Genomic DNA, 18,784 nt, shown 5'->3' on the forward strand with positions numbered 1-18,784 from the left:
CGTGGGTGTTTAGCACTTCGCAGATGGGCGCAGCAAAGAGTTGGCATTTTTGCTGCAAAAATCGGGTGCATGCAGAGAATTCCGTTTCAGCAAGATCCGGCGCTCAGTGGTCCAGAGTTGCGCTCGCTTTTCCTAGATGGAAGAGGCAGTCCTTGGCTGAACCTTCACGCGGCACTTAAAACTCACCTAACAGGGAGAGTCCGCGACCAGGAGGAGGAGGAGCAGGAAGAGTGGATTAAATTTAATGATTACTTAGTTAAATATGTTAAGTTAAATTAACTGAAAACAGCTTGCAGATACTTAATTGCCTTAGGATTTTAGTTATGTTAAGTGATGAATTAATATGTTTAATTTCATAAGGTGAAGATCTAAGGCTGTTAATGTTTATAAGAACTGTGATTTGGAAAAACCGTTAAAAGGACATGCAATGAAATTCAACCAAGGGGAAGCGAGGAAGTCACTTAACAATGTTAATAAGTATAATTTTCATTAAGGCTATGATTTATGTTTGCCTTATGTGTTTGTTTAAAATGTTGTGAAAACCAATAAAAAATAAATAAAACTCGTGGATGTGTTTTTCAGTTTAGAGTACCATAAGCCCAGAGAACCTGTCACTGTGCTATCGGTGTGGTTGAGTCCACCGAACACATTCTCTTGACTTGCCCTTCTTATGCAGAGCTTAGACAAAACTTTATAGACCCACTCCTATGTCAATTTAGCTTCCTACCCGGAGAAAACCAGCTTTTATACTTGCTGAATAATGTCACCAGAGCTATATCTTTCTTGGTAGCCAAATTTCTTTTTTTAGCCTTTAAGCGTCGCAAGACCATAATTGATTGTATTGACATGGGGCTATCTGTTTAGCCCTTTTAGTGTTGGCTAGGCTCAGGTGGCACTGTGGGTTAAAGCCTCAGCGCCTAGGGCTTGCCGATCGAAAGGTCGGCGGTTCGAATCCCTGCGGCGGGGTGCGCTCCCGCTGCTCGGTCCCAGCGCCTGCCAACCTAGCAGTTCGAAAGCACCCCCGGGTGCAAGTAGATAAATAGGGACCGCTTACCAGCGGGAAGGTAAACGGCGTTTCCGTGTGCGGCTCTGGCTCGCCAGAGCAGCGATGTCACGCTGGCCACGTGACCCGGAAGTGTCTCCGGACAGCGCTGGCCCCTGGCCTCTTAAGTGAGATGGGCGCACAACCCCAGAGTCTGTCAAGACTGGCCCGTACGGGCAGGGGTACCTTTACCTTTACCTTTAGGCTCTAAAATCTTCTTGGATGTTTTAACTGTGTAGTGACAAATGTATTTGTATTCTTTTCTCTGACTGACGGTCGAATAAAAAGGTTGATTGATTGATTGATTGATTGAGTTTAGAGTGCTTTATTTATATTTTTTTTTTTATTTTTTTTGCACGACATACAATACGGGGAAGCCGGGCACCCGAGCTCCCCGAGTGCAAAAGCAAAGGCGACATCGGGGCAGCGTTTCCGACTCCCTGCCTGCATCTCGCAAGGGCATCTCGCAGGGAAGGAGCGAGATGCAGCAGCAGCAGCAGCCGCCGCCGTCCCTCTGCTCCTCTGGCACTGCGGCGGACCAAGCGCCGCCGCCCGCCTCCCTCCCGTCTCGGAGGGGCGGGGCCTCTCTTGTGACGTCACCCGCCCGGCGCCCCGCCCCCCGCGGCCGGTCACGCGCGTCCCGGGCGAAGGTCCGCCGCTGCTGCTGCTGCGCCGGCGCGGAAGGGCCGGAGAGGCGAGCCGCTCGCTGCATCCCCTCGGCCAGGACCCAGCCATGGCGGCCGAAGCGCGCGGGCGCCCGGGCAGCCCCCCGGGCGGGGGGGGGATGGCGGCGCCGGGCGGCCCGCTGCCCATGAACCTGTTCGCGGCCTGGGAGGGGGACGGCTCCGGCCCCAGCTGCGTCCCCAGGTGAGTCCCGCCTCGGGGCCGGCGCGGTGGTCGTGTGAACGCAGCCGGGCGCGGTGCCTTAGGGCAGTGTTTCCCAACCTTGGACTACAACTCCCATCATCCCTAGCTAGCAAGACCAGTGGTCAGGAATGATGGGAGTTGTAGTTCAAAAACAGCTGGAGGGCCAAGGTTGGGAAACACTGCCTTAGGGCAGTGTTTCCCAACCTTGGGCCTCCAGCTGTTTTTGAACTACAACTCCCATCATCCCTGACTAGCAAGACCAGTGGCAAGGGATGATGGGAATTGTAGTCCAAAAACAGCTGGAGGCCCAAGGTTGGGAAACACTGCCTTAGGGTTGTTGTTGTTTAGTCGTTTAGTCGTGTCCGACTCTTCGTGACCCCATGGACCAGAGAACGCCAGGCACTCCTGTCCTCCACTGCCCCCCGCAGCTTGGTCAGACTCATGCTGGTAACCTCGAAAACACTGTCCAACCATCTCGTCCTCTGTCGCCCCCTTCTCCTTGTGCCCTCCATCTTTCCCAACATCAGGGTCTTCTCCAGGGAGTCTTCTCTTCTCATGAGGTGGCCAAAGTACTGGAGCCTCAGCTTCACAATCTGTCCTTCCAGTGAGCACTCAGGGCTGATTTCCTTCAGAATGGAGAGGTTTGATCTTCTTGCAGTCCATGGGACTCTCAAGAGTCTCCTCCAGCACCATAATTCAAAAGCATCAATTCTTCGGCGATCAGCCTTCTTTATGGTCCAGCTCTCACTTCCATACATCACTACTGGGAAAACCGGAAAAAGCCTGAGGCTTGGAAGCCTTCCCCTCTCCCTGCACCACCCCAGCCGGACGCCCAGCTCGCTTCCCAAGTCGCTCTTTGCATTTCAAGGCAAACTGCTCTTGACATCGCCAGAGGCCTCCTTTGGAAAGCAAAGAGCCCTTTTTGTCCAGCTGCAGAAGGGAGAACGAAGGATGCTCTGGCTTCCCCCGCTGCTGCCATTTATATAGCAAAAAAAAGGGAGCATGTCAGCAGCTGCGTTCATGGCAGTTCAGGTGACATGTAGTTTGGCCCACAGACCAAAAGAGAGGGCGATAGAATCATAGAATTGTTCTGTTGTCCTTTATTATTTACTGCTTGAAAGAATGCTTAAGGCACTAGCGTATAAACCTCCCCACCCTGGCAACTTTTCCTTTTCTTTGGATGTTAGTGCTCTTAATGTAACCTTTGTGGCAATTTGTAAACTTTTGATACCCCTTAGTATGTGCCAGTGTTAGATATGTGCACACTGCAGGCATGTTCTGTGCAGTTCGTCCTGCAATTGAATACATGCCAGTGGTTTTGATGTCTATTATAGCCAGTTTCCATGGAATTATAGCATTGACCGTTAGGCTCTTGGGCATTACGGTCACATAGAATCATAGAGTTGGAAGAGACCACAAGGGCCATCGAGTCCAACCCCCTGCCAAGCAGGAAACACCATCAGAGCACTCCTGACATATGGTTGTCAAGCCTCTGCTTAAAGACCTCCAAAGAAGGAGACTCCACCACACTCCTTGGCAGCAAATTCCACTGTCAAACAGCTCTTACTGTCAGGAAGTTCTTCCTAATGTTTAGGTGGAATCTTCTTTCTTGTAGTTTGGATCCATTGCTCCGTGTCCGCTTCTCTGGAGCAGCAGAAAACAACCTTTCTCCCTCCTCTATGTGACATCCTTTTATATATTTGAACATGGCTATCATATCACCCCTTAACCTCCTCTTCTCCAGGCTAAACATGCCCAGCTCCCTTAGCCGTTCCTCATAAGGCATCGTTTCCAGGCCTTTGACCATTTTGACCATCCAAGTCGATAAAGATGTTGAATAAGACGGGGCCCAAGACAGAACCCTGTGGCACCCCACTAGTCACTCTTCCCTAGGATGAAGAGGAACCATTGATGAGCACCCTTTGGGTTTGGTCAGTCAGAGGCTCTCTCAATGCTGCTTCCTTTCTGGCTGCTCTCTGGTCTGTGCATGGGAAAGATCTCCCCGGTGCTGCAATAGGAAACTACCCTTGATTGCTCTGAAACTGGTATGAAATTCGACTGCCCCCCTGGAGGTCCTTGAAGCAGCTCATTTCAAACTTATCTGCTCCTGCTCGGGAAAATGCACCTTTCTTTTTTCCCCCCAAATTTTTTTTATTGGTTTTCACAACATTATAAACAAACAAACAAACACATAAGACAAACAAACATAAATCATAACCTTATTGAAAATTACACTTGTTAACATTGTTAAGTGACTTCCTCGCTTCCCCTTGGTTGAATTTCATTGCAATGTCCTTTTAACGGTTTTCCAACTCACAGTTCTTGTAAAATTTAACTTAAACATTAACAGCCTTAGATCTTCACATTATGAAATTAAACATATTAATTTGACACTTAACATAAATAATGGGGAAATGCACCTTTTGAGGAGATGCACCATCAGTGACAACCTGCTCTATGACTACCTCCAGTTGTGCGCATCGCCGTTGGTGGCATCGCTTCTGGTCCTTATTTCTCCTCTCCATTCTCATCCAGATGGTGAGTGAGGTGAGGTTCGTGTGGCTAAGCCATCATTGTCAGCTAGCCAAAAATAGTGGCCATTCATAATAGAGGTGACCCAGGTGACCCAGTGCACTTGTACATTAAAAAAAAAACCTTCTGAAAAACATACCTTGCTGAGTCAATAAGCTTAGCAGGCGTGGGAACAAGAAGGGAGGTCCTCTTGTGGATCAGGACCTGGTTAAGGAAGCAGGGATAAATGGATAATAGAGAAACCTGTGCTTTTTATCTCTTTCATAAACAATCTAGAGTTAGGGGTGGTCAGTGCAGTAACCCTGTTTGCTGATGATATTACATTGTGAAATTGATTTTTAGTTTCGGCTCAGTTCCCCAATCCCTCAGTTATTTCCCCCAATATCACCGGTTTTGTTTCGTTTTTAATTTGCAGGTTGTGCAGCTTGACTTTGAAGAAACTGATTGTATTGAAAGAATTGGATAAAGATCTCATTTCTGTGGTAATTGCAGTCAAAATGCAGGTAATGCAAGCCTCGCTAGGTATAATAAGCTAAGGAGGTGCTTTACGATTGAGCTTGCTAATATACTATTTATTGGGAGTTGTGTGGTTTATTAGTGAGAAAAAACGGTTTCATTAATATACCATGCTACAAATTGGGTACTGAGAAATCTATTGATACAGAATTGATGCTAATTTATATCATTGCCTTTTGGGAATTGTACATATTAATTCTTGAAACAAAGTTGTTCACATAATCTTAACTAGGTGTTACGCCGTTCATGAAAGGAACGCTCAGGGACGTCTTGACCCGGGAGTGCAAGAGGTGCAGGGCACCCGCTGCCTAAGCTCTTAACTATCTACCTGTTATGAAATAATAAATAATTTTGATCAAGCTAGAAAAACAAAATACATATATACCTAGGTATTACTGTAATGTATACCTACTGTTTCACTAAAGGACTTTCGACTTTGTGTGCTCACTTACCAAAGACGTGCCGCACCAGTGGTGGTGTTTGTCATTCACAATGGTGGCGCTTTTCATTCTCAACGGCGCTGTGCACGCAAAATTAACTAAATTTGCGGGTGCTGGGTGGATCTTTCCACCACGCCAGCGCATATGCTAAAGACGGCCCTGGTGGCGCTGTGGTCTAAACCACTGAGCCTCTTGGGCAGGCATAGGCAAACTCGGCCCTCCAGATGTTTTGGGACTACAACTCCCATGATCCCTAGCTAACAGGACCAGTGGTCAGGGGTGATGGGAATTGAAAGCATGCCAGTGAAAGTAGCCAAGTTACAGGGAACCAGGCAAAGGGCCTTCTCGGTAGTGGCACCCGCCCTGTGGAACACCCTCCTACCAGATGTCAAAGAGAACAACTACCAGACTTTTAGAAGACATCTGAAGGCAGCCCTGTTTAGGGAAGCTTTTAATGTTTGATGCATTACTGTACGTATTTTAATGTTTTGTTGGAAGCCACCCAGAGTGGCTGCGGAAGCCCAGCCAGATGGGCGGGGTATAAATAATAAATTATTATTATTATTATTATTAATAAATAGGTATCACTGTTGTGGGAAGGTAAATGGTGTTTCCGTGTGCTCTGGCCCTCGATAGCCCAGTAATTGCATTAACTTGGACATTAGTCTGTGGGAAGAGTGGGGGGGGGTCAGTGCCTCTGCAGCTGTTGTGGCCACTATGGCCAATAGTCACGGACAGTGGAAGAGGTCATCAAACAACAGCTGGAAGCCGCCGTTGCCCTTCCCTGGTCTGTAGTGACACTTTCTACAAATCTGTGATTACTGACTAACAATAGCTGATCTGTTTTCCTTTTTCTGTGCAGGGTTCAAAGCGAATATTGCGGTCTCATGAAATTATGCTGCATTCCAGTGGGCACGTAGAAACAGAACTTGCACTGTCCTTTTCCCTGCAGGTAATGTAGGAATCCTTAATATTTCCCTCCTGCCCCTTCCTGTAAGCAGCTTAATTTAGGGCATATTTTTAAAAACCGAAATGAAAAAATGACTCGTTGCTTCATCTGATATCCCACGGCATTGTAGAGGTGGAAGAGGCTAGCAGCTTGCCTTGGGATATCTAGGGTGTTGTGGAAGAATTAAGAACGGGGGTTCCCAGCCTTCTTCGGCCTTGGGCACAAACAAATGAAACACAGGCTAAAATCCAGACAAATATTCAAATAGGCAACCCTTCCAAACAGCCTACCAGTTTAATAATAATAATAATAATAATAATAATAATAACCTTGGTGGGGCACCAAATCTGAGAGCAGTTCTTACTGCATGCATCATGTCAGGGGTCCCATGCTTAAAGGATGCACTAGTTAAGAAGCTAGATAAGATAGGGTGGGATGTAAATGTAATTAATAAATTAGTGAACTAATTTATCATCCAGTCTGATCAGGATACAAAGTACTCTGTCTACCCTTTAGAAGAGAGGGATCCACTTTTTTTATTTCTTTATAGGTGGAGAACCAGCTTTCATTTATGGCTGCTGATTCATCTCCCAACCTCTTCCATCAAATTTCTGTGCAGTATTATTTACCAACACTTTTAACTATATCACAGTAGCTGTGGTTCAATATGGCATAAAACTAGCCAATAAAAGTAACAATATGTTGCTTTTTCAAGAGATTCTGTATTTTAGGCTTGTTCCTTGCCCAATTCTTCTTTCTGTGAAGGCTCTAATAATATTAAAGTCTAGTGTCATTCATCTCAGGGTTCTTAGAGACCACCTGACAGCCTTTCCAGGTGCTTCCTTGAGAAGGTGAACTTAATATCCTCCTGTTTATGCAGCCTAGGACCCTCGTACGTATGGGACCGTCTCTTCTGGTATGTCCTGCAGAGGATCCTAAGGTCCATGAATAATAATTGCTTGAAGGTCCTGGGGCCTAAGGAAGCCAGACTACCCTCCTCCAGGGCCAGGGCTTTTTCAGTGATGGCTCCGACCTGGTGGAATGCTCTGTCCCACAAGACTAGGGCCCTGCAGGACTTGATCTCCTTCCGCAGGACCTGTAAGACAGAGCTATTCTGCCTGGTCTTCAATTTGAATTAGCCTGATCCTCTATTCCCTTTGCTCTTCTATGAAGAAACCCTTTCTGGGACCCCACATTTAAATTCTTACCTGGTCTCCTTGCTGGCCCTAGTAGGACTAACTTGGCCAGTTAGCCCTGGTGATCATTCGATGTCTACTGACTGGGTCCCCCCCCCCACAATGACCCCTGAATTTTAGAATTTTATTGATATTGATGCTGCATTTTATGTTGTATTTTATGCTGTTTTTAAGTTGCATTTTAATCAATGTTTTTATTTGCCGTTAGCTGCCCTGAGCCCAGTTTTTAAACTGGGAAGGGCGGGGTATAAATAATAATAATAATATAATAATAATAATTTATTATTTATATCCCGCCCATCTGGCTGGGCCTTCCCAGCCACTCTGGGCGGCTTCCATAAAAACCAAAAATACAGTAAAATCACACGTTAAAAACTTCCCTGAACAGGGCTGCCTTAAGATGTCTTCTGAATGTCAGGTAGTTGTTTATCGCTTTGACATCTGCTGGAAGGGCGTTCCACAGGGTGGGCGCCACTACCGAGAAGGCCCTCTGCCTGGTTCCCTGTAGCTTTGCTTCTCGCAATGAGGGAACCGCCAGAAGGCCCTCGGCGCTGGACCTCAGCGTCCGGGCAGAATGATGGGGTGGAGACGCTCCTTCAGGTATACTGGACCGAGGCTGTTTAGGGCTTTAAAGGTCAGCACCAACACTTTGAATTGTGCTCGGAAACATACTGGGAGCCAATGTAGGTCTTTCAAGACCGGTGTTATATGGTCTCGGCGGCCGCTCCCAGTCACCAGTCTAGCTGCCGCATTCTGGATTAGTTGTAGTTTCCGAGTCACCTTCAAAGGTAGCCCCACGTAGAGTGCATTGCAGTAGTCCAAGCGGGAGATAACCAGAGCATGCACCACTCTGGCGAGACAGTCCGCAGGCAGATAGGGTCTCAGCCTACGTACCAGATGGAGCTGGTAAACAGCTGCCCTGGACACAGATTTGACCTGTGCCTCCATGGACAGCTGTGAGTCCAAAATGACTCCCAGGCTGCGCACCTGGTCCTTCAGGGGTTACCCCATTCAGGACCAGGGAATCCTCCACACCTGCCCGCCTCCTGTCCCCCAGAAACAGTACTTCTGTCTTGTCAGGATTCAACCTCAATCTGTTAGCCGCCATCCATCCTCCAACCGCCTCCAGACACTCACACAGGACCTTCACTGCCCTCACTGGTTCTGATTTAAAAGAGAGGTAGAGCTGGGTATCATCTGCATACTGATGAACACCCAGCCCAAACCTCCTGATGATCTCTCCCAGCAGCTGCATGTAGATGTTGAAAATTATTATTATTATTATTATTATTATTATTATTATTATTAAACCTTTACATGTTTTATTTGCAGTATCCTCATTTCTTGAAAAGAGAAGGGAACAAACTTCAGATCATGCTGCAGAGGAGGAAACGGTATAAAAACAGAACAATTCTGGGTTACAAAACTTTGGCAATGGGATCTGTGAACATGGTGGAGGTAGGTGCCCCTCTGTATAGCTCACTAACATAAAGGGTGTTAACATACTTTTTTCTCTGGTCTTCTGTAAGGCTACATTGCAAAAGCATTGCTAAGGTTCTTTCAGATGTTGTGTTTATCTCTGACCGATAGCGGACTTGTAGGGACTTTGGCCGTAAAAGCCAACCCCAATTTTCTGACAACAAACATAAAGTGGGTAAGAAATAGGGTGTTAACTTGTAAGCACACTCTCTCTCAGACATTGTGTCTCATAGGTGTTGCAGCACCCAAAAGAAGGAGGCCAAGTTTTGAACCTTTTCAGCAGCATCAAGGAAACTGCAGTCAAAGTAGCAGAGATCTGGATCTTCTCACTGTCCAGTCAACCAATAGATCAAGAAGATAGTGCTATACACCTGAGCCAGAAAATCAAGTCTGCAGGTATCTCCAGAACTGTAAAAAGTTTACTTTCTGCACCTTTTGCCAATTGATGATGAAATGTTGTGGAGACAACTTTTGGGGTGCAATGGGTATTTGGGAATCTGCTCTTGAATATAATCCTTTTTCCATTTAAAGAAACATTTGCATTATAAAGTATTGCAGCAGTGTACAGGAAGCCAAAAATGTGTACAAAATATATGCCAAAGAAAATGCAGTTAATATAACACTGCAACACTAGAAGATTATTGGCTGGAAGAGGATAGAGAAAGTCATTTGCTCATACCTTATGCTCAGGTGTTACCTGTGGGATTCAGGTACCATTTTGTCCCTGCTGCCCTTTCTTCTTCTCCCACCCTAGAAAAATTCAGTTGTGAAGTCAGCATTTCACCAGATACTCAGGATGCTGTTGTTGAATGACGCACACAGAATGACGCAGAAACAGACTCTCTCTCTCTTACACACACACATGTAATTCCATTTGTTAGATATGTTTCCACCTTGTGTCATCATCAGCAACATATAGCTGACAAATGATGGCTTACCTTCTCCAGAGTAGAAACATATTCAAGCTTGCGTAAATGAGGCATCGTGTTCTTAAAACTATTATATTTCCATTACTCTAAAAACAAATTTTGCTAGATGTGCCCCCTGTAAATTCCTTACCTTACCATTTATTTGTTTATTTAAAGAGTTATGAAAAAGCTTACATTCCCCAGACTCAACGTTTCAACAAAAAGGTTTATCTAATTGTAATTCCGAGTGACAAGGTCTTTGAACAGAATTTCAATTAAATAAGCTTATGTAGTTGCACTCATCCCTGAAAGTGCCCATCAACATTTTGTTGTTGTTGTTTAGTCATTTAGTGGTGTCCGACTCTTCGTGACCCCCTGGACCAGAGCACTCCAGGCACTCCTGTCTTCCACTCCCTCCTGCAGCTTGGTCAAACGCATGTTTGTAGATTCGAGAACACTGTCCAGTCATCTCGTCCTCTGTCGTCCCCTTCTCCTTGTGCCCTCCATCTTTCCCAACATCAGGGTCTTTTCCAGGGAGTCTTCTCTTCTCATGAGGTGGCCAAAGTATTGGAGCCTCAGCTTCAGGATCTGCCCTTCCAGTGAGCACTCAGGGCTGATTTCCTTAAGAATGAATAGGTTTGATCTTCCTGCAGTCCATGGGACTCTCAAGAGTCTCCTCCAGCACCATAATTCAAAAGCATCAGTTCTTCGGCGATCAGCCTTCTTTATGGCCAGCTTTCACTTCCATACATCACTACTGGGAAAATCATAGCTTTAACTATACGGACCTTTGTCGGCAAGGTGATGTCTCTGCTTTTTAAGATGCTGTCTAGGTTTGTCATTGCTTTTCTCCCAAGAAGCCGGTGTCTTTTAATTTCGTGACTGCTGTCATCATCTGCAGTGATCATGGAGCCCAAGAAAGTCCAAGATAGGTTCCATAATTGCTATTGTTATTGCTTAATGTCAACCATATTTTTTCTTTGGACTTCCTCTTTTGTATTTGCAATTGTATCCCAATCTCCTTCTCTAGTACCTTCCATTTTCAAGAGAAGGTACCATAACTTTAGTAGCATCATTCTCTGAATTCAGTCCAAATTGTACGCAGACTGCTTTCACTCTGCTAGAACACTGAGCAAAGGCCAGGACCGAAGTTTTCCCAAAACTCCCCCCCCCCCTCAACTCTTGCAGTTCCTGACTTTGTCGTCTTCAGATGGTTTTAATAAGAAGATTAAAACCAGAAGACTAGAAAAACAACAACAGTGAAATTGCCATAATGGCCCTTGCAGTTTTCTTCCTGGTTTGCCCTTAAACCAATGTGCAGTTGTTGTTTTTAGTAAGAGCATAATCCAATTGCTTCTGTATCATTCTTCTTCTTTCAGACAACTATTCCGAAGAGGAATATGAAAGCTTCTCTTCAGAACAAGAAGCCAGTGATGATGCTGTTCAGGGACAGGTATTGTCTAAGCAAATAAGCCCTTCGTAATTATCTTAAAAGTCATAAATGCAAGGGAGTGGCCTGGTTATTTCATTCATTTATTTTATTCAAAACATTTAGCCACTTAATAGCCTACTAGAGCAGCTTCAAAGAGAAACTGAAGGACTTATTAGGATTTCCCAGCTCACAAGATGTTGGATCCAAATGGTTTTCTTATGACTTGGGGAAATTTTTCTTGTCCCTCGTTGCTGGCAATCCTTTGAGATCCCTAGTCCACTCCTTCAGTTGGTTGTTGATGCTCTTTGATGGTTGATTTTGAGGAAGTTGACCCTCTGAGTCACCCTCAAAGAAGCAACCTGGAACAGGGTCTCCAATGAAGATTTGAAGGTCTTGCTAGGTTTCTCTGGTCAATATCCAGAAGATATTGAGGTCCTGAGCTTTAAAGAGGTTTATGTCAAAACCAGCACTTTGAATTGGGCTCGTAGCTGCCGCTGGCATGGTAAAAGAATTAGTGTAGGATCTGTTTGCCTTAAATAACAGATTTAACAGTTGGGACAGCTTAGTGTACGTTTGCATACATTTTAATTAATTAAAAAAACGCTTGCAAGGCATTCCATCTGCCTTGATGTTGTAACACCCCTATTCCCCTCATTTGACCTTTGTTGATGATCATAACAAACGTTTCTTTTTCTTCAGGATTTGGATGATGATGAGTATGAGTTGGGAAAGCCAAAGAAGCAGTGGAGATCGATAGTAAGAACAGCATCCATAACCAGGGTTGGTGGAAATTAATTTTACTAACATTGATGTGGATTGGGACCGAGTGTCTGCCCAGAATGAAAGAGTGGACTAGATATGGCATGAGGTTTGGACGAATACAAAGCCACAGTAGTTGTATTCATATTTTTGTTTTGTCGTGCTTTGTTGTGAACCGCTTTGAGTGTAATGCATACAGAACAGAATTATAACAAGTAATAAGCAGCTAAAAGTGACTCGGGTGGTTACATGCATGGCAGGGGAGTAACGTAAGCAGAGGAAACCTTTGTTTTGGTTGATTGAGGTTGCCTTTTTGTTCTGACCTTCTTCCAAGGAGCCCAAGAGGGCATACAAAAATTGCCCCCTCTCATTTGATCTGCCATTGCCTTGAAGGGGGGTTAGGCTAGTTTGGAGCGATTGACCCAAGGTCATTTGGGGTGCTTCATAGCCAAGCCTGATAATTTGAGGCACATGCCATGTCCTGTTTTAATAACAACAACAACAACAACAACAACAACAACAACAACAACAATTTATTCATACCCCGCCCATCTTGCTGGGTTTCCCCAGCTTCCAGCAAAATATTAAAATACAATAGTCTATAAAACATTAAAAGCTTCGCTAAACAGGGCTGCCTTCAGATGTCTTCTAAAAGAGTCTGGTAGTTGTTTTTCTCTTTGACATTCCACAGGGCGGGTGCCACTACCGAGAAGGCCCTCTGCCTGGTTCTCTGTAACTTGGCTTCTCGCAGCGAGGGAACCGCCAGAAGGCCCTCGGTACTGGGGTAGCACAGCTACCCCTCTGGAAATTTTTATTAAACACGAGTCTGATTCAGTAATAGCTTCTTCCTTCCAAAGAATATGGAGATAGCAAGGTGCCCTTTGCACCTTTTTTGTCAATAGGGCACATTCAGAGGAGCATTCAGCGTTCCGAACAAGCGTTTTTGAGCTTAGGTCAGTGGGCTTGATGAGACTTGGCTCACACTCTGACACATCTGGATACATGCACCAGGGAGACAAGACACTACTGGCTTGTGCCCTGGATTTGAAGCACAGACCTCCAGCTTGGAAAAACAAAACAAAAATATGACTGTTCTCATAGGCTAGAGTTTTTTCTGCAGCCATGCTACTTCTGGCACCTTAAGACTGGGTCTTGGACCTGGGGGAAAGAGAAATCCCCCATGATGTATTAATTAATATCTGTTCCTACAGATGAGTAGCTTAGGGCAGGGCCGGATTTAGGTTTGATGAGGCCCTAAGCTACTGAAGGTAATGGGGCCCTTTATATGTCCAGCTGTCCTTTGTCACTGTTTTTTGTATTGAATATATGCTACATGGTAATTTATGGACCTAATAGGTATCTAAAGCCATTTGCACATACTAAAAGGAGCCTACACAACACAAAACACTGTTGCTGTATGTAGGTTTTATTTTATTTGTTTTTTATCTTACGGTATATTTTGGTATATTTAAGGGACGCGGGTGGCGCTGTGGGTAAAAGCCTCAGCGCCTAGGGCTTGCCGATCGAAAGGTCGGCGGTTCGAATCCCCGCGGCGGGGTGCGCTCCCGCTGCTCGGTCCCAGCGCCTGCCAACCTAGCAGTTCGAAAGCACCCCCGGGTGCAAGTAGATAAATAGGGACCGCTTACCAGCGGGAAGGTAAACGGCGTTTCTGTGTGCGGCTCTGGCTCTGGCTCTGGCCAGAGCAGCGATGTCACGCTGGCCACGTGACCCGGAAGTGTCTCCGGACAGCGCTGGCCCCTGGCCTCTTAAGTGAGATGGGCGCACAACCCCAGAGTCTGTCAAGACTGGCCCGTACGGGCAGGGGTACCTTTACCTTTACCTATATTTTGGAAATGTACATCCAGTTTTTTCCTTTAATTTTTTTGGGCCCCCCCCCCCAAAAGAATGGGGCCCTAAGCTATAGTTTGTTTAGCTTATACGTAAATCCGGCACTGGCTTAGGGACCTGTTGTGTTGCATTTGCTGTATGGGTTCAAGTAAGGATCTCCTTCTTTTATGCCTTTGACACAAATGGTATTTTCACAAGCATATAAAAGCCATTCCCCTCTTTCACTTGGCGGGGTTTGAAGTCCTGCCTCTTGCTTCCCAACTACATTCTATACCAAGAGCCACAAGTGTTTCTGTACTCTGTATATGCCTGTGGCTGTCCTTGTTGCATGGCCCTTCTTGACAAGAGTATTTCTCACCCAGGTACGTCTTAAATCTTTGTCCCTGGCGGGAAGGGAGCCTTGTGGCTGATCCATTCTGTTGAATCCTCTTTCTCTCGCCATACACATTGCTAGAAGGCTAGCAATTTATATTTATGTACACTCCAATTGTTTTGGAATTTATTTATTAATTATTTGGGGTAGACACTCAGACATCTAGAGGGGTAACTTAGTGCCATGTCCCCATGCAAAAATACAACCTATATTCTTCAGACATCATCTGTGTGCCATGGGTTGCAGATTTTGTTGTAGAGTCAGTTTGTGGAAAACCATGTTCTGATGAAAAATACTCTGTTTTCTGTAATTACTTTGTTTTTAATCTTGTGTTAAGAGTCAAAAAAACAAAAAAATGTTAAAGATTTGTGTTAATGGAGCTGGCTTTGGATGAAATGCAGAGCTAACTGTTCCTAACAAACTAATACAACAATACACCTCTGTTAGAGATTTCTAGTGGCATAGAGTTCTAGGGTTGAATATATGCGATTGGAGATCAGGAGTGAGAAGAGCTCATTGGCTTCTTGGCAAAAAAGTAAAAAAGAAGCTACTCATCAGGAATTATTTAATCCTACTCCACTAAAACTGCAAAGTGAATGGTGGAATCCAAGCACAAACAAATAGCGAAACAAGGGAGATTATGCTAGACCTCTGTGGGCTTGTCCTCAAGCCTCCAGGGCAATGAATGGCCAGCTGTGTCATTGCACTAGAGGAATATGAGACATCTCTGCTGACACAGAGACAGCAGTTTGCACGCTCTTTCCAGTATGGATCTGGAATTGGCTGTCCTAGCTGAACCAGAAATTCTGGCCCAATTCCTAGTTGGGATGGAATTTAAACAGTCCCTCAGATGAATGAGCAACAGCCGTGGCCTGCCTTTTGTAAGCTATTTGCACGTATTAACTGAGAATAAATGGTGCATGGTTTGTTGTGGCGCTGTGCTTCAACACACAGAGATTGTGTGCTTTAGTGTTGTATTGACTGTAATCATTTACCTTTACAGCAGCAAAACTTCAAGCAAAAAGTCGTGGCCCTGTTGAGGCGGTTTAAAGTATCTGACGAGGTAAGCTGTCTGTGGTTGCTGTCTCCAGCAACTTCCTTAAATTCTGCATGGGTTTTGCATTATCCCTCAGGCTAAGGGCACTTTCGTCAGAAACGCAGAACCTCTTTTCGCAGCAGGGACTGGAAACCTTTATCATCTCAAGGGCTGAATTTCTTCTTGGGGACCGTGATGGGCAGGGATGGAGGCAACAGCAAATGCCGCAACAGATGTGACTCTTGTTTTTGCACAATAGGCTGCATTCAGCTGGGCATTTCTGCGCACACCCCCATGCATTCATCCTTCATTCCAGCCAAGGAATGGAACTTGAGGAAGCTGTGCTGTGTGACCTGGGCAAAGTTCCAAGAGCCAAATAAAGAGGCTTTAGTCTCTGGGACTGAGGTTCCGCACTCCCGAGGTTTTACACCAAGGCTTAAAATGGCGGCAATGTACCCCTTAGTTTACCTGTCTGATTTTAATGATCTGGCAAATATTGTCTTTTGCGTGTGAAGCTTTGTTAGCCTTCTACAAGAGCGTTAATGTCATGGATGGTTACGTGGGAGCCGGTTGAAGTTAAATCCTTCGAAGACAGAGGTCCTCTGGCTGGGACGGGACAATATGAGATTGAGGGGGCAACTCCCATCTCTTGCGGGGGTGCAATTAGTGCCAGCACCATCCGTTAAGAGTTTGGGTGTAATCTTTGATACCTCCCTCTCCATGGAGGCGCAGATTGCAGCTATAACAAAGGCGGCATTTTTTCATCTCCGCCAAGCTAAGCAGTTGGCTCCTTACCTCTCTCGCCCTGACCTAGCCACTGTGATCCACGTGACGGTCACCTCCAGACTGGATTATTGTAACTCACTCTACGTGGGGCTGCCCTTGAGACTGACCCAGAAACTCCAGCGGGTGCAGAATGCCGCAGCGAGACTCCTTACGGGGTCTTCGCTGCGAGATCACATTCATCCGGTGCTATACCAGCTGCACTGGCTCCCGGTGGAGTACAGGATCAGGTTTAAGGTGCTGATTTTAACCTTCAAAGCCCTATACGGCCTAGGACCCTCGTACCTATGGGACCGCCTCTCCTGGTATGCCCCACAGAAGAACTTACGGTCTTCAAATAAAAACATCTTGAAGGTCCCAGGCCACAGAGAGGTTAGGCTGGCCTCAACTAGAGCCAGGGCGTTTTCGGCTGCGGCTCCAACCTGGTGGAACGCTCTGTCACAAGAGACAAGGGCCTTGCAGGACTTGACATCTTTCCGCAGGGCCTGCAAGACAGAGCTGTTCCACCAGGCCTTTGGTCAGGGTGCAGCCTGACTCCCTCCTTTGGCAATCTTTACAAAACTTTAGTTTATGGTTGCCATCAATTTTGATTTTAATTAATTTTTATAATGTGTCAGAGCTGACTCTAGGTCCCAGCTCACAGAGGACCAACGCTAGGCTGTAGTAATTTACAAAAGTCTTTATTGAGGTTCAGTTTCCTTTTCAAAGCCGTAGCGCGCAGCTCTACGTCTTAAAGCCTAGACCGGCGAAGTCCCGTCTGAGTCCCCTCCCCTATGACACCAGTTTAAGATCCTAGCTCTGCTCCACCTTTTACGCTGCTCTCTCCTCCTCTGGGTCCTCCTGCCCGCTGGGGCATTGCCCTTTCTGGACTCTTCCGACGCTGAGTCGCTTAGCTCCTCCCCCTCCCTCCGGCGGGCTTTAGGACCCGGTTCCCAATCCTCACTCTCTGCTGTCCCGCGCTCCTGTACATTTGAACTTGCCTCTCGCGCCAACCCAGTGACCTTCCTCCTGACCGTTACACTGCTTCTGTCACTGCTTCCCTCTTCCGGGATACTGGCCGGATCTGACCTCTCCTCCCTTGTCTGACTCCCTGATGGAGGTGTGGTCAGCCCTGCCTTATCTTCTCTCCCTGGTGGGGAATGCACTGGCCCCGATCCTTGGGACTCTTCCCCCCCACTCTGCTCTGGTGGGGAAGCTGGTCCTGATTTCCAACTACCACTCTGGGAGTCTCTGCTCCCCCCTTGCTCCTGGGGCGTTCCCCTTGGGAACCCCCTGCCCCTGGCCACTGGCGCCCCCTTCTGTGAATCTTCCGATTCGCTGGAGAGGCTCATGGAATCCCTCGGTCCACTGTCCTCTTCTCCTACGCTCCCCTCGGATTCCTCCCCCTCGCTCTCCATCTCCTCTCCTCCCTGTGCCTCTGCTCCTGAACCCCTGACATAATGTTTTTATAATGTTGCACTATTTTAGTGTTGTTAGCCGCCCTGAGCCCAGCTTCGGCTGGGGAGGGCGGGATATAAATAAAAAATTATTATTATTATTATTATTATTATTGCCGAAACTGAATGGTCTGCGTAACCTTCTGTGCTTGGGTCTCTTCTAAACTGTAATAGGATAACAGGGGAACCTTAAGAGCACAAAAACATTATTTTCGTATAATGTGAGTGATCAGTGTTTTTGAAACATTCAGCCGCTTATAAATTATTTTTAATAAATAAGATATAATGGCCGAGGTGCCATTTACCAACTTACTGTTTCATGTGAAAGCACCTTAATTATTTTATGAACTGTCCTGCTTTCTCGGTAGGGGTGAACTTGACTTCCATTGAAATCAGTGAAACATCGTGATCGACCTGTCCCATTGATTTGAGTGGGACTTGAGTCCAGGTAACATAGCCTGGCTCTCGCCCTCTGTTTCTGTAAAATGTCCTAAGTTATTTTGCCTGTATCTCGCACAACAAAATATGGGCCCTGGTAACTTCTTTGAGCGCCAGTGTGGTGTAGTGGTTAAGAGTGGTGGACTCGTAATCTGGTGAACCGGGTTCGCTTCCCTGCTCCTCCACATGCAGCTGCTGGGTGACCTTGGGCCAGTCACACTTCTCTGAAGTCTCTCAGCCCCACTCACCTCACAGTGTTTGTTGTGGGGAAGGAAGGGAAAGGAGAATGTTAGCCGCTTTGAGACTCCTTCGGGTAGTGATAAAGCGGGATATCAAATCCAAACTCTTCTCTTCTTCTTCTTAAAGTAACTTCTGCCCAGTCTTCTGCCTCTCATAAAAAACAACCCTTTTGGCTTCCCAACTCTGTTATTTGTAACACTTGCTTAAGGCAGAACTTATTTTCTTGCCCAACAGATATGCCCGATGTGCTTACCAAGACAACAAAGTAATTTGTGCAATTACCTGGGGGCGGGGATCATATAAAACAAAGAATAAACCTTTGGAGCAAAAATTCTTTTGAAAATTATTATGCCATTTCCTGCAAAATAAGTTTGGGCAGCGTACAGATATTAAAAAGGACAACAATCAATATATTACCATTGTAAACTTGGAAAATGAATTATAAAACCCGTTCCTGCATATAGTTACACAATTTGTGCTTGGAGAACATAATCTCCCTGGTACTTTGCA

At 45.9% G+C, this 18,784-nt stretch overlaps 1 protein-coding gene across 10 annotated transcripts in view; it reads left to right on the forward strand.

The window, feature by feature from the left end:
* The first annotated feature begins 1,753 nt into the window (after positions 1-1,753).
* The window catches only part of PACS2 (phosphofurin acidic cluster sorting protein 2), a 59,884-nt gene continuing 42,853 nt past the window's right edge, over positions 1,754-18,784 (forward strand). For 4 of the 10 annotated variants that reach the window (XM_079983507.1, XM_079983508.1, XM_079983505.1 and 1 more), the window contains exons 1-8: positions 1,754-1,909; positions 4,857-4,944; positions 6,260-6,349; positions 8,875-9,000; positions 9,255-9,417; positions 11,309-11,382; positions 12,061-12,141; positions 15,345-15,404. In XM_079983507.1, coding sequence (XP_079839633.1) covers positions 1,776-1,909; positions 4,857-4,944; positions 6,260-6,349; positions 8,875-9,000; positions 9,255-9,417; positions 11,309-11,382; positions 12,061-12,141; positions 15,345-15,404 — 816 coding nt within the window. In that variant the 5' untranslated portion in view covers positions 1,754-1,775. The remainder of the gene's footprint in view (positions 1,910-4,856; positions 4,945-6,259; positions 6,350-8,874; positions 9,001-9,254; positions 9,418-11,308; positions 11,383-12,060; positions 12,142-15,344; positions 15,405-18,784) is intronic. The other 6 variants (XM_079983499.1, XM_079983503.1, XM_079983501.1 and 3 more) reach the window with 3 other exon arrangements.

Source organism: Podarcis cretensis, assembly GCF_951804945.1.
Source record: "Podarcis cretensis genome assembly, chromosome: 7".
Classification (NCBI taxonomy): Eukaryota; Metazoa; Chordata; class Lepidosauria; order Squamata; family Lacertidae; genus Podarcis; species Podarcis cretensis.